General features: G+C 41.9%; 3 protein-coding genes and 1 long non-coding RNA gene across 5 annotated transcripts in view; 2 read left to right on the plus strand and 2 right to left on the minus strand.

Annotated features, from left to right (window-relative positions):
- Positions 1–758, minus strand: part of LOC107569112 (uncharacterized) — a 2,842-nt gene extending 2,084 nt beyond the window's left edge. For both annotated transcript variants that reach the window (XR_001606866.1, XR_001606865.1), the window contains exons 1-2: positions 736–758; positions 416–601 (exon numbers count right to left, since the gene is read on the minus strand). This is a non-coding gene — a long non-coding RNA (uncharacterized lncRNA). The remainder of the gene's footprint in view (positions 1–415; positions 602–735) is intronic.
- Positions 759–1,283: 525 nt separating this feature from the next.
- LOC107569107 (GTP-binding protein YPT31/YPT8-like) lies at positions 1,284–1,764 on the minus strand. The gene has a single exon (XM_016255103.1). It carries the CDS (start codon positions 1,678–1,680, stop codon positions 1,294–1,296), a length of 387 nt encoding a protein of 128 aa, XP_016110589.1. The 5' UTR covers positions 1,681–1,764; the 3' UTR covers positions 1,284–1,293.
- Positions 1,765–2,581: 817 nt separating this feature from the next.
- On the plus strand, positions 2,582–11,219 carry cct2 (chaperonin containing TCP1, subunit 2 (beta)). Its single transcript, XM_016255106.1, has 12 exons — positions 2,582–2,678; positions 3,176–3,250; positions 3,324–3,389; positions 5,323–5,382; positions 5,456–5,583; positions 6,284–6,387; positions 7,710–7,829; positions 8,804–8,932; positions 9,310–9,413; positions 10,120–10,219; positions 10,291–10,432; positions 11,045–11,219. Exons 1-12 carry the CDS (start codon positions 2,676–2,678, stop codon positions 11,073–11,075), a joined length of 1,062 nt encoding a protein of 353 aa, XP_016110592.1. The 5' UTR covers positions 2,582–2,675; the 3' UTR covers positions 11,076–11,219.
- Positions 11,220–11,744: 525 nt separating this feature from the next.
- Positions 11,745–14,171, plus strand: part of nots (nothepsin) — a 26,785-nt gene continuing 24,358 nt past the window's right edge. The window contains exon 1 of the mRNA XM_016255113.1: positions 11,745–11,857. Within this exon, the coding sequence (XP_016110599.1) occupies positions 11,802–11,857 (56 nt within the window). The 5' untranslated portion in view covers positions 11,745–11,801. The remainder of the gene's footprint in view (positions 11,858–14,171) is intronic.

The raw sequence follows: 14,171 nt of genomic DNA on the forward strand, positions 1-14,171 counted from the left end.
ACTGAACACTGTTCACTGCCTATTGAACAGTGTACACTGCATACTAAATACTGTATACTAAATACTGCATACTGAACACTGTTCACTGCCTATTGAACAGTGTACACTGCATACTAAATACTGTATACTAAATACTGCATACTGAACACTGTTCACTGCCTATTGAACAGTGTACACTGCATACTAAATACTGTATACTAAATACTGCATACTGAACACTGTTCACTGCCTATTGAACAGTGTACACTGCATACTAAATACTGTATACTAAATACTGCATACTGAACACTGTTCACTGCCTATTGAACAGTGTACACTGCATACTAAATACTGTATACTAAATACTGCATACTGAACACTGTTCACTGCCTATTGAACAGTGTACACTGCATACTAAATACTGTATACTAAATACTGCATACTGAACACTGTTCACTGCCTATTGAACAGTGTACACTGCATACTCAATACTGCATACTGAACACTGCATACTGTATACTAAATGCTGCATACTGAACACTGTTCACTGCCTATTGAACAGTGTACACTGCATACTAAATACTGCATACTGAACACTGCACTGCATACTGTGTACTAAATACTACCTATTGAACCGTGTACACTGCATACTAAATACTGAACACTGTTCACTGCCTATTGAACAGTGTACACGGCATACTCAATACTGAACACTGTTCACTGCCTATTGAACAGTGTACACTGCATACTCAATACTGCATACTGAACACTGCATACTGTATACTAAATGCTGCATACTGAACACTGTTCACTGCCTATTGAACAGTGTACACTGCATACTAAATAGTGCATATTGTACACTGTATACAGTCTGTTGAACCCCGTAAACTGTTTATTAAACACTGCATACATACATACTGCCTACTGCTTGTTGTATGTTGAATACTGCGTACTGACTCGTGCTCAGTGTACACTGAACATTGTACACTTCATTCTGCCTACTGCTGAGTATATACTATGACTAATATACACTACTGAACACTACATAGGCATGAGAGCAGTACACTACATCCGCTGTACACTGACTATTTAACACTACTGCATATTGAACAATGTATTCTGCTGAATAGTGTGCATTGCATACTGTCTGCTACTAAGTACAACATACTGCTTACTGAACATCTATATGAAATGTATTTTAGTACACGTCAGCTTCATGTAGATTCCTCTCTCTCACAAACACAAAGCGCATGTTTATCTGTGAAGCAGGAAGCAGCGTGTGTTTATCTGGATCAGCACTTCCTGTTTGAGCGTCTATAGAGGACAGACCTGCTGATCCGGTTGAACCGGTTGGGTGTCAGAATCACACTGAGCGCTTGGTTCTAAACGGCGGTGACCTCTGACCTTCACTCTGCGGCCGTCGATGCGGAGCGTGCGCACGGTGAAGTCCACGCCGATGGTGTTCTGCTGCGCCTCGGAGAACAGGCCGCTCTTGAAGCTCTGCACCAGGCTGGTCTTGCCCACGTTGGAGTCCCCGATGAGGATGATCTTGAAGAGGAAGTCGAAGGAGTCGTCCCGAGGATCCTCTGGCTCCATGAGTCCGCTCTGCTCTGCTCTGCTCTGCTCTGCTGCTCTCTGTGCGCTCGCTCCTTCCTCCTCTACCTGGACAAACAGGTGAAACCGCCACCTGCACAGCTGCATTGTGGGTAATGTAGTGCAGCAGCTCAACTACAAGCACACACAACATGACATTAACATCCGCTGCCGTGAAAACTAAGCTACACTGCAGATGATGTTTAGTGGGCTCCGGCTTCACAGAATGTTGATCATTAACCTCAAAGCCAATATTATATGAGCTACGAGGATTGCAACACGCTATGAAACAAAATTATTTTATTAGCAAGAATCACTGGAAAAACTCACAACCAAATATTATAGTTCAGGTTAGTTTGGGACCAAATGTTGGTTACTGATAACTTATATTTCCCCATGAATTTAGATTTAGATTTATGTTTTATTATATATATATTTAAAACTTTCACTGCAGATGATGTTTAGTGGGCTCCGGCTTCACAGAATGTTGATCATTAACCTCAAAGCCAATATTATATGAGCTACGAGGATTGCAACACGCTATGAAACAAAATTATTTTATTAGCAAGAATCACTGAAAAAACTCACAACCAAATATTATAGTTCAGGTTAGTTTGGGACCAAATGTTGGTTACTGATAACTTATATTTCCCCATGAATTTAGATTTAGATTTATGTTTTATTATATATATATTTAAAACTTTCACTCTGATAATAATATAGGCAACAGGATTGAATGGTTGCGCTTAACGTGTGCAAATTAGAAAAAAATGTAATGAAAATGTTTAAATTATTCAAATATGGTAAATATTCAGCTACTATAAAAATAGTTTGGGTCCAAATGATGACACTGATGTTTGGTTTTAATATGTGTAAAGTTCCGCAATTTAACAAACTAATATCATGAGTATGTTTATTTAGTTATTATTAGCTTAGCGGGATGTTATTCTGTATTACTCGTTTAATTCGTGTTTATCGCGCACTGCAGGGACTCTTAAGTTGAAGAGTGTTCGTGCGGAAACGCGTCACAGGAAGCGGTCGGGCTCTCTCTAGTCCGTTCTTCCGGCAGCGTGCTCGTCTCTTCAGCGCATCGTGTGATCATCATGGTGAGTGCTGAAGTGTTTGGCTCGTGTTTTAGTGAGCGTGTAATGAGCGAGAGACGCGTGTGTGTGTGTGTGTGTGTCTCTGAAGCGAGATCCGCGCTGTGTTCCGGCGGAGAGCCAGGCTTTGTGCGCCTCAGCAATGCGCTTCCAGTGTGTTCTGAGGAGGCCCGAGTCATTAACATTATAAACTCATTACTACTGCTGGTGTGCTTTGAATATGATGTTTAGTTAGTATATCATGACACAGATAAGTATTCACGTGATGGTAGGATTAGTGAGATAATAATCTAATATCATTATTAATATTGCACTACTGTATTGTCAGATCTCAGTCTCATATGTTTCTCCAGAGATGAACAATGTAATGATACATGCCTGCTCTACAAGCTAGTGCTGTGTTGCTGCATACTACAGTTTCCTGAGTCCTCAGCTGTTTATCACACATGTGTAATGCATGCTCAATAAGCTGATTGAGACTGTGTGCTGTGCTGCTGCTGCAGGCGTCTCTATCGATGGCCCCGGTCAGCATCTTCAGTCACGGAGCGGATGAGGAGAAGGCCGAGACGGCGCGTCTGGTGAGTGATGCTCGCCCTCTAGAGCTGCTGCATGACCCTCCTCCGTCTGACTGTGTGTCTCTGTGTGTCGCAGTCGTCCTTCATCGGAGCCATCGCCATCGGGGATCTGGTGAAGAGCACTCTGGGGCCCAAGGGCATGGTACGACTCGCTCGCACGCACCGCTCACACACGCTCCTCACCCTGACCCTGACCTCTGACCTCTGACCTCACAGGACAAGATCCTGCTGGGCGGCGGCCGGGACAGCAGCGTGACCGTCACCAACGACGGAGCCACCATCCTGAAGGCCATCGGCGTCGACAACCCCGCCGCCAAAGTGCTCGTGGGTCAGTTCCCGTCGCAGGACCGCGGAGGCGCTCGTATACCAGCGTTATAAATGCCTTCGCTAGCTGCGAGTCTTGACTTGTGTGCGGAATTGTAACGTCGCGTAACACATTTGCGAACAAACCATTTAAAAGGCATGATTTCAGTTAAAGGGGAAAAGCGTTCGTCTTCTCTCCTGAGGCCACAAGAGGGCGCATCGAGCAAACCATCACTGATGCACGTTTATTCAAAGCAATAAAATACCACGACTCCCTTTAAGAAAAGTACATAATGTTAAAAATAGTGTTTATAAACCATATGTACTTAGGTTGCTTAAACAATTAGAAACAAAACCGCGTCGTGCATGCATCTATAGTTTAATACAAAGAGCCGAAAACCAGTCACAAAGAGTACGTTTCCATCTAAAAACACGAGATGCAGTGGGATGCGGAAAAGCCGCCATAAAGTTTTGAGACGCGTTTTTGTAAAAGTTGAGCTTTACACGGCTTTCTGAACATGCGGCTCTCTTGTGCGAGGCGCGAGTGCAGCGCTGATAGATGTCCCTCTAGAAAATGTGATAAGTGTGTGTTCTGTGTGAACAAGATCTTCTCCGCATTGTTCTCTTTTTCCTGCAGTATATTGAATGAACAGCGCAGCAGCGCCGCATCTGGTGGCTTCAGCTGGATAGAATAAGAAAGACACTTGGGAGCTGCTGCGGGTACGAGCTCTTCCTCCTCCTCGCAGCGTCTGAGTGAGTCGTGAGCCGTGTCTAATGTGTGACGCTTGTGCCGCAGGAAGCAGAGCTGCTGATCGCCAAGAAGATCCATCCTCAGATCATCATCTCCGGCTGGAGGAAGGCCACGCAGGCGGCGCGCGATGCGCTCAGGGAGGCGGCGGTGGATCATGGGTAATGAGCGAAGCTGCTCTCTCTGTGTGTGTGTGTGTGTGTGTGTGTGTGAGTGTGAGAGAGGAAATTCAGGCCCTGAATAAATGTCTAAAAATCCTGATTGGAGCATCACTATAAACGGTTACAAATGATAAAAAAGGCTTTAAAAGATGGGTTTGGTATCGGCAGATACTGCTGTCTGAGATCGGCCTCACAAACCCTGATCAGAGCACCCCTAGACACAAGTCAAATGAAATAATTAGCAATTATATATGCAAAACTGGGTATTTAATTGTTTTTAATGATGCCGACGGTACTGATTGTTGTTCCTGTAATAATTATTACTTTTAGTAGTAGCAGTCCTGTAATATAATAATAATTATAAAAATAAATTATAATTATTTTATTATTACAATATTAAATTTTGAATTAAAAGATTATCAATTCGTTTTTTTGTTAGGCTTTCGTTTTTAAAAAAAAGTTTTATTATTATTGTTTTATTTAGACGAAATAGTAAAACAATGTTCATCTGATCTGTATTGGCCAGAATTGTAATATTTTGATAAATAAGGGTGTTTTAATCTTTAATCTTTAATTATGATTCAGCTCACTGAATATAAATATCTAATTATTATTATTATAATAAGATTAGTATTTATTATTCTATATATATTTTGTTAATATTACATTATATCTAATAATAATGTCTAAAGTATCAGAAACTGACACTGAAAACGAGCATGTAGTTTTTCAGATTGATTAGCAGTGTGTGGATGAGTCCGTCAGTGATGCTAGCGAACGTTAGCGCTCACGCGTGTGTCTGTCTCTTCCTGCTCCTCACAGGCTTCCTGCTGGACAAGAGGATCGGCGTCAACCAGCCCAAGAGGATCGAGAACGCCAACATCCTGATCGCCAACACCGGCATGGACACGGACAAGATCAAGGTACGGCGGGCTCTGAGCGCGAGCGCAGGCGTGACTAGCGCGAGTAAGCTAACGCTAGCGTGTGTCTCCGCAGATCTTCGGCTCCAGAGTGCGTGTGGACTCCACCGCTAAAGTGGCCGAGATCGAGACGGCCGAGAAGGAGAAGATGAAGGAGAAGGTGGAGCGCATCCTCAAGCACGGCATCAACTGCTTCATCAACAGGTGCGCTCGTGTCATGTGTGTGTGCGCGTGCGTGGTCATGTGACGTGCGTGCGGTCATGTGACGTGTGTGACGTGCGTGAGGTCATGTGACGTGTGTGGTCGTGTGACGTGCGTGCGGTCATGTGACGTGTGTGTGCACGTGTGCGCGTGTGTGGTCGTGTGACGCGTGCGTGCAGGGTCATGTGACACATGTGCGGGGGTCATGTGACGTGTGCGTGTGTGTGCATGGTCATGTGACGCGTGTGCGGGGGTCATGTGACGCGTGTGTGGTCATGTGACGTGTGCGTGTGTGTGCATGGTCGTGTGTGCGTGTGTGGTCATGTGTCCTCAAGCACGGCATCAACTGCTTCATCAACAGGTGCGCTCGTGTCATGTGTGTGTGCGCGTGCGTGGTCATGTGACGTGCGTGCGGTCATGTGACGTGTGTGACGTGCGTGAGGTCATGTGACGTGTGTGGTCGTGTGACGTGCGTGCGGTCATGTGACGTGTGTGTGCACGTGTGCGCGTGTGTGGTCGTGTGACGCGTGCGTGCAGGGTCATGTGACACATGTGCGGGGGTCATGTGACGTGTGCGTGTGTGTGCATGGTCATGTGACGCGTGTGCGGGGGTCATGTGACGCGTGTGTGGTCATGTGACGTGTGCGTGTGTGTGCATGGTCGTGTGTGCGTGTGTGGTCATGTGACGTGTGTTCTTCCTCAGGCAGCTGATCTATAACTACCCAGAGCAGCTGTTTGCGTCCGCTGGGGTGATGGCCATCGAGCACGCTGATTTCGTGGGAGTCGAGCGCTTGGCTCTCGTCACAGGTACACAAACACTGCACACTCTGAGAGCTGTTTCCCAGCATGCTCTGCTGTTACCTCCTTCATCAGCTGTGTGTGACTTCACATTAAGCCTTGGCATGGCCTTGAATCAGTCCTTCGCTTGTCTGAGTAAAGAAACCTTGCTGTGTAAATGTGATTTATTCTGAAGCATGTATTCTCATCAGAGCTCTTAATTAAATGAGTGTATATGTGATATTTGCCCCTTTAAGTTGATTTGCAAGACATCTTTGCCTATATAAAGGGCAGTTTTTCCCTAACCTTATTAAAAACATACATTGTCTTTCATATTAAAGTTAAGTTAAAATAAGACGCTATACATCTGTTAACAATTCAATTCAAATCGATCTTTCCACTGCAGAAGCAGCTGAAGCAGCATTTCGATGCATTTACACTACAAAATTACAAGTGCATAAATAATGTCATGGGCTTAGTGGTTTTTTAAATATACAAATAATATGAAATGTTGGGGGAAAGATGCAATGATAGGCTACTTTTAAATATGAAAGTAAACGGCCAGTAGATGTGTTAATGAAGGGAGCACTGAATCACTGACTCAAACGTGAATCATTCAGTGAGGAAACACTGCTGTGTGTTGCTCAGATGCAGCTGTGAAGATTTTTTTTTTGAACCGTTTCAAATCAGTGTCAAATTTGCAATCGTACCGAAAACGGCACTCTAGTTCGTGTCATGTTGCTTAACTAGTCCATAACATGTTATAAATATAAAAACGACCTTTTTACGGCAGTATGTCTCTTCTGTGTGCCGTGGTGTCACTCGCACACAGCCAGGGACTCAAACGTGAATCATTCAGTGAGGAAACACTGCTGTGTGTTGCTCAGATGCAGCTGTGAAGATTTTTTTTTTTGAACAGTTTCAAATCAGTGTCAAATTTGCAATCGTACCGAAAACGGCACTCTAGTTCGTGTCATGTTGCTTAACTAGTCCATAACATGTTATAAATATAAAAACGACCTTTTTACGGCAGTATGTCTCTTCTGTGTGCCGTGGTGTCACTCGCACACAGCCAGGCTGCACGACGTTATACAACGTTATCTGTTATCAGGTGCCGTTTACACCAAATATAACACGATCAGAGTCGTTCCCACCAAAGTTTCAGTGCTGCTTTAGGTAGATTTTTAGATTAGGCTAGTTGTCCTGAAGTGAAATTCTCCTTCACTTGAGCACTTCAGGAAATCCACTTGTCCCCGACTGACAAAAGCTCTCGGAATTGAGTTTCAAAATAAGAACTATGGTGTAAACATGCAGCAGAAACGTGTGTGTGTGTGTGTGTGTGTGTGGCTCAGGCGGAGAGATCTCCTCGACCTTTGAGCACCCTGAGCTGGTGAAGCTGGGCCGCTGTAAGCTGATCGAGGAGGTGATGATCGGAGAGGACACGCTCATACACTTCTCTGGAGTGGACATGGGTGAGTGCTGCCCGAACAAACCCGAGGCACTTTGATTCATCTGTTGTTTTAAACATGCTCCAGGTTTTCTCTGCTTGTTTGTAGAGCTGCAGCATTTGACAAAAACTGTTGCGATTTATATCTCAGCATAACTGTATAATAACCTTGTTGATGATAAGAGTAATAATAATAATATTTTATTATTAATTCATATATTTTGTTTATATTTTTTATATTATTATTATTAGCCTAAAAATACAAATATTAAACAAAATAGTATTTAATTTTAGTGCTGTTAAATGATTAATCGCATCCAAAATTAAAGTTTGTTTTATATGTATGTGTACTGTGTATATTTGTGTATATAAATACATACAGAATATATTTTGAAAATATTTACGTTTATACATTTATTTATATGAATATTATATTTTATATTCTATATATAAACATAACCTATTTTTCTTAAATATATACATGCATGTGTGTGTATTTATATATACATAATAAATATACACATTATGTAAACAAACTTTTTTGAAAGCGATTAATTGTTTGACAGCACTATTTAATTTATATATAATTAATTTTTAACTGTAAAATAGCATATTTAAGAATTATATATTTTTCTTTACATTAAAACTAAAATTAATATTATTTCAATTAATATTAATACTATTATAGTTTTTCATAATAGTTTCAATTAGATTGTTTCGCTGTTTTCTCTTTAATTTTAGTTAAAGTTTTCATAATTGTTGATTTTCTTTGTCTTTTTTTATATAAAAGTAGTTAATGTTTAGTTATTAGTTCTTAGAGCTCAACAAAACTAAATGCTGGATTTGCAAGTAGCTGAATTGAGTTCTTTTTTTGGTTTCAGTTGACAATGATTTTAAGTAACACAAATGTTGAATTTTGGGTTAGCAGCAGCAAACCTGGTTTGGCATGTTGCGTTTCTAAATGCATGTGACGAGCAGCGTGTGTCCTGTGAACCGCAGGTGAGGCGTGCACCATCGTCCTGCGCGGGGCGACGCAGCAGATCCTGGACGAGGCCGAGCGCTCGCTGCACGACGCTCTGTGTGTGCTGGCGCAGACCGTCAAAGAGACGCGCACCGTGTTCGGCGGAGGTGAGGAGAGGACTCAAACGCATAATCTACATCAACAGATGAAAACAAGATGAGACGATAACCACATAACTCTTTTTAAATGACAATCTATTGACATTCCATTTTTGGTCCACGAATATACACTATTTTTCCTATTTAAATCTGTAAAGCTGCTTTGACACGATCTGCATGGTTAAAAGCGCTACATTAATAAAGCTGAACAAATGAAAACGAGAAAGATCTCTTGCACACACTTCATCTATAACGGCTTATGATAATTAATCAGCTAAAACTAGACTAAAACAGTTCAGGTGACTAAAAGTCGATGCTATTTTAATCCAAAGACTCTGACTTGAATGAAAGCTTGCTGTGAGAATTCCCACTGGTGTGTGTTTCAGGCTGCTCGGAGATGCTGATGGCTAAAGCCGTGTCTGATCTGGCCAACCGCACGCCAGGAAAAGAGGCTGTGGCCATGGAGTCCTTCGCTAAAGCCCTGAGGATGGTACGTCACACACACCCATACGTCCACTGACACTGTGGACATCAAGAGACAGCATTGCCCCTTCCCTAAGCTGATTTCCAGGGGCACTTTTATCTTTATGAAGGCAGTTGTTTTCTTATTAAATGTGCGTGTCATCTTTTAGGCATTTGCATTGCAATTGCAATTTCATAATGCATAACTAATTGGAGAAGATATGAACTCCCCAATAGTTGTAAGCAGTTAATCATTCATTCAGTGTCTGAAATCACATACTGTCTTGAGTAGGTACTTATTTTGAATGAGTAATTATCTTCACAGCTACTAAAAACGAGGTTAGTAAAGTTATAGTAAAGTGTCCATCATGCCAGATGTGGTAGGTAGGGCCCTATGAAGTCAGTTTTATTTTTTCCCAACTTTTTGTTTCCCCAAAGTTTTTTCCGTTTGAATTTTTCTGGATTCCGGTGTTGTGCTGATATTCGGAAAAAATGCAACTGTTGCTTATGCATACATCATGCGACATAGATGAAAAACAGAATAGATCAAATATACCTGATGCAGGGCTGTTTTGCTGCCGTATCTTGAGTGTTGGCGGCAGTTTAGCTGATGTGTTTTTGAGTGAATACAGATTGATGCAGGTCTCATTATCAGTCGTGTAATTGCACTATATGAGCATCAGAGACCAGCCTCGGGAGTCTGTCTTAAAGACGCAGAGCTGTTTGTGTTGCAGCTGCCCATCATCATCGCTGATAACGCGGGATACGACAGCGCCGAGCTGGTGTCTCAGCTGAGAGCTGCTCACCAGGACAACAAGAGCACCTTCGGCCTGGGTAAGACACACTCACACCAGTGAGTCACATCAGCCCTCCGAGTCTCTGACCTCTGACCCCTGTGCTTTCAGACATGAGCCAGGGCGCGGTGGGAGACATGGCAGCGCTGGGCATCACCGAGAGCTTCCAGGTGAAGCGGCAGGTGCTGCTGAGCGCAGCCGAGGCGGCGGAGATGATCCTGCGCGTCGACAACATCATCAAAGCCGCTCCCAGGTGACTCTTCACGTCACCAGTCTTCCCTGTGGCGTTGTGTTGCGTGTTTTTAACCTGTGTGTGTGTGTGTGTCTGTCTGTCTTTGGGTGCAGTTATTCCTGTCTGAGACAGAGACATGTGACGCTTGTGTCAGTGTGTCATTCTTCAGTCCATTGTGATTGTTGTGTCTGTTGAAGACCTGTCAGTTGTGCATTTTCAAAGTAACAGCACCTCAGTTACCCCTGGGACAGGGATCATTCCCCAGTCACGGTCAAATAACCGCTTGTCTTTCAGTCTCGGTTCATTCAACTCTGTTCTATCAGCGTCCCACTCATTAAAACTGGAAGACTCAGGTGTTACTTTGTTACTCAGCACCAGCTTTGGGGAAGTTGCTTTGAAACTGTAGTTTACAGTTTAAGGTACAAGCTAATCATAAATTCAAACTGCCACAACATAAAAATCACTGACATGTGAAGTGAATAACATTTATTATATTGTAACAATGGTACCTGCGCGTCGACAACATCATCAAAGCCGCTCCCAGGTGACTCTTCACTTCACCAGTCTTCCCTGTGGCGTTTTGTTGCGTGTTTTTAACCTGTGTGTGTGTGTGTGTGTTGTCGTGTGTTTCAGGAAGCGTGTGCCGGATCATCACCCCTGCTGAACACCCAGAGCGGCTCGTGTATTTATTTAGTCTCGTAGCTTCATGTGTGGTCGCACCTCCCAAGCGTCGCTTGTGTCTGAATGTTACAGCTCTGCACGATGACCTCTGATCTTTTGTTTACTCAATAAAACCGTCATGACTGACTGTTGGGTGTGTTTCTCTGATGCCACACTGATTGGGCCATTTTAGTATTAGTTTTCTCAATTTTATGAAACGTTTGTCAGTTAGTTCGTTTATCTTTTTGATTAGAAATAGTTAAAATTAGTGTTTTGTGGGCAGGCATAAAAATAATATGCTGCTTGTAGTTGCTTTGGATGAAAACAAGGCAGCATGACAGTCGTAGAGGAAGAAGCCTGTAATAAAGACACTGAATCTGAGACGCCAAATGATCTCAGGAACAAAACAAAAACATTTTATTAGTATTGTCAGTGTCTTGTTTCCCAGTACAAATATCTACATATTTATCTTGCAAGAAAAATAGCTTAAGATATTGGCTCTCGTTTAAAATGCATCAAAGTTTTCATTTCGAACAAATGACTAATATTTCAGCAGAGCTATTTTCACTTGTGCACACGTGTCGTGCGATCTGATTTCTTAATCTCGCGTCTGTTTGCTGAATGTTAAATCAACACCTGACCTGGTCAAAGTGACCCGAAAGCGCTCTGAATTCAGCAGTCGAAGCTGTGCGTGTGTTTGCTCATGTCAGTCTTGACCTGAGACGGCAGCATGAGGACGAGTCTGGTCCTGCTGGCGTGCGTGGGCTTTGTTCAGAGTCTGGGGAGGTAAGCGTCGTCTCCACGCTCTTTGCTTTGTTTAGTGACAACTGGCTGACTTAACTTCCTGATTTATTACACTAAGCTATAACAAATGCCCATGAAATATTGATTTATGTGATATGTTTTTTTTAATGTGAGAAGGAGAGTAACATAAAATGGAAATTTTTTAACAATGCAGTTTCATGTTTAATTCAATGTCTGTCTTGACATTCCTTTGTAATGGACTGTTACATTTACTGGTGATTTCTGAGCCAAAATAGTTTTCTTTCAGTGTGTGCAAGACACCCAGCACTTACACCGTTTAAAGTCATTAGACACAACTATTAGACCACACAGACTGCAGAAAATAACTTGTTTTTTAGCACAAACTGAACATTCTTAAATCAACATCAAATGTAAAAAGCAACATTATTTGAGATATAATGTTTCAAATGTATCAAAATGAAGGGAGTCAGAAAATCTTAATTTGGAGGGAAAACGTACTTTTCTGACCCTATTGGCCTAAAACTCTGGAGCTAAAACTCGCTTTATTTTTATTCAGTAAACTAAACGTAATTTCACATCTCGACTAAATGTATCTTGATTTAAGAGTGTTTGGAAAACAAAAACATATTTAGGTTGAACATCATCATTCGGGGTTCAGAATGAGCCGTCATTCTCAATATAAGACTAAAATGGCAAAGATCATCATCTCTTTTTCTCTGAGCACAGTGAGAGTATCCAGGCAGGTTTCTAATATAAACATATTTTCCCATCAGGGTACCGTTTGTTTAGAGACTGGTAAAGTCTCGTTTGTCTTCATGCACTTGGATTCCCTTTCAATAACGGTTCTCTTGACATTGCATCAGATTAGCTGACACTGACTGAATCCTGAACGGTGTGACTACACACACAAGTGGCATCTCAGTGCACCCAAATAAGCAGAGAAGCAGAAAAAGAGACGAGTAAACTCATGATTGAAAAGGCAGATTTCAGTGCTGTTAAATGCACTATCACACACGTAGCCATGTGATATGGCTGTATATCAGCATGCTATGATTACCTGTTGCCTCGTGCCTACGGCTGGACTTTAAGCAACAGCCACTGATGGAACGGACATGGCATTCTGCACCTCAAATTAAATTGTGTAGTTATAGGGTCTACTGAACAGACATTTAGAAGTTGATAAAATAAAGCTATGTGTAAACTTGCATTTTTACAACACTATAAGTTGTCAAGTGTGGCTAATTTTGTGAGTTTTTATACTATATGGATATTTTATGTATATTGTGTTTGAGTACTAAACTATCAATCTATCTATCTATATATACACGCAATATACAAGCAAAATTATAAATGCAACACTTTTGTTTTTGCCTCCATTTGTCATGATCTGAACTCAAAGATCTAAGACTTTTTCTATGTACACAAAAGGCCTATTTCTCTCAAATATTGTTCACAAATCTGTCTAAATCTGTGTTAGTGAGCACTTCTCCTTTGCCGAGATAATCCATCCACCTCACAGGTGTGGCATATCAAGATGCTGATTAGACAGCATGATTATTGCACAGGTGTGTATATCAGCATGCTATGATTACCTGTTGCCTCGTGCCTACGGCTGGACTTTAAGCAACAGCCACTGATGGAACGGACATGGCATTCTGCACCTCAAATTAAATTGTGTAGTTATAGGGACTACTGAACAGACATTTAGAAGTTGATATTAAAATAAAGCTATGTAAACACTTGCATTTTTACAACACTATAAGTTGTCAAGTGTGGCTAATTTTGTGAGTTTTTATACTATATGGATATTTTATGTATATTGTGTTTGAGTACTAAACTATCAATCTATCTATCTATATATACACGCAATATACAAGCAAAATTATAAATGCAACACTTTTGTTTTTGCCTCCATTTGTCATGATCTGAACTCAAAGATCTAAGACTTTTTCTATGTACACAAAAGGCCTATTTCTCTCAAATATTGTTCACAAATCTGTCTAAATCTGTGTTAGTGAGCACTTCTCCTTTGCCGAGATAATCCATCCACCTCACAGGTGTGGCATATCAAGATGCTGATTAGACAGCATGATTATTGCACAGGTGTGCCTTAGGCTGGCCACAATAAAAGGCCACTCTAAAATGTGCAGTTTCACATACACATACATTCAAAATGCCATCAATAAAATGTACCTGTGTTCGTTGTCCATAACATATGCCTGCCCATACCATAACCCCACCGCCACCATGGGCCACTCGATCCACAACGTTGACATCAGCAAACCGCTCACCCACACTTGTCTGTCATCTGCCCTGTACAGTGAAAACCGGGATT

The sequence above is a fragment of the Sinocyclocheilus grahami genome, unplaced genomic scaffold (genome assembly GCF_001515645.1).
Source record: "Sinocyclocheilus grahami isolate Dianchi unplaced genomic scaffold, SAMN03320097.WGS_v1.1 scaffold1312.1, whole genome shotgun sequence".
NCBI lineage: Eukaryota > Metazoa > Chordata > Actinopteri > Cypriniformes > Cyprinidae > Sinocyclocheilus > Sinocyclocheilus grahami.

Coding starts and splice junctions, on each gene's coding strand:
- cct2 (XM_016255106.1), top strand. Junction 8,933..9,309: donor GCGCACCGTGTTCGGCGGAG/GTGAGGAGAGGA, acceptor TGTGTGTTTCAG/GCTGCTCGGAGATGCTGATG. Junction 10,220..10,290: donor CAAGAGCACCTTCGGCCTGG/GTAAGACACACT, acceptor CTGTGCTTTCAG/ACATGAGCCAGGGCGCGGTG.
- LOC107569107 (XM_016255103.1), bottom strand. CDS start 1,680: ATGCAGCTGTGCAGGTGGCGGTTTCACCTGTTTGTCCAGGTAGAGGAG.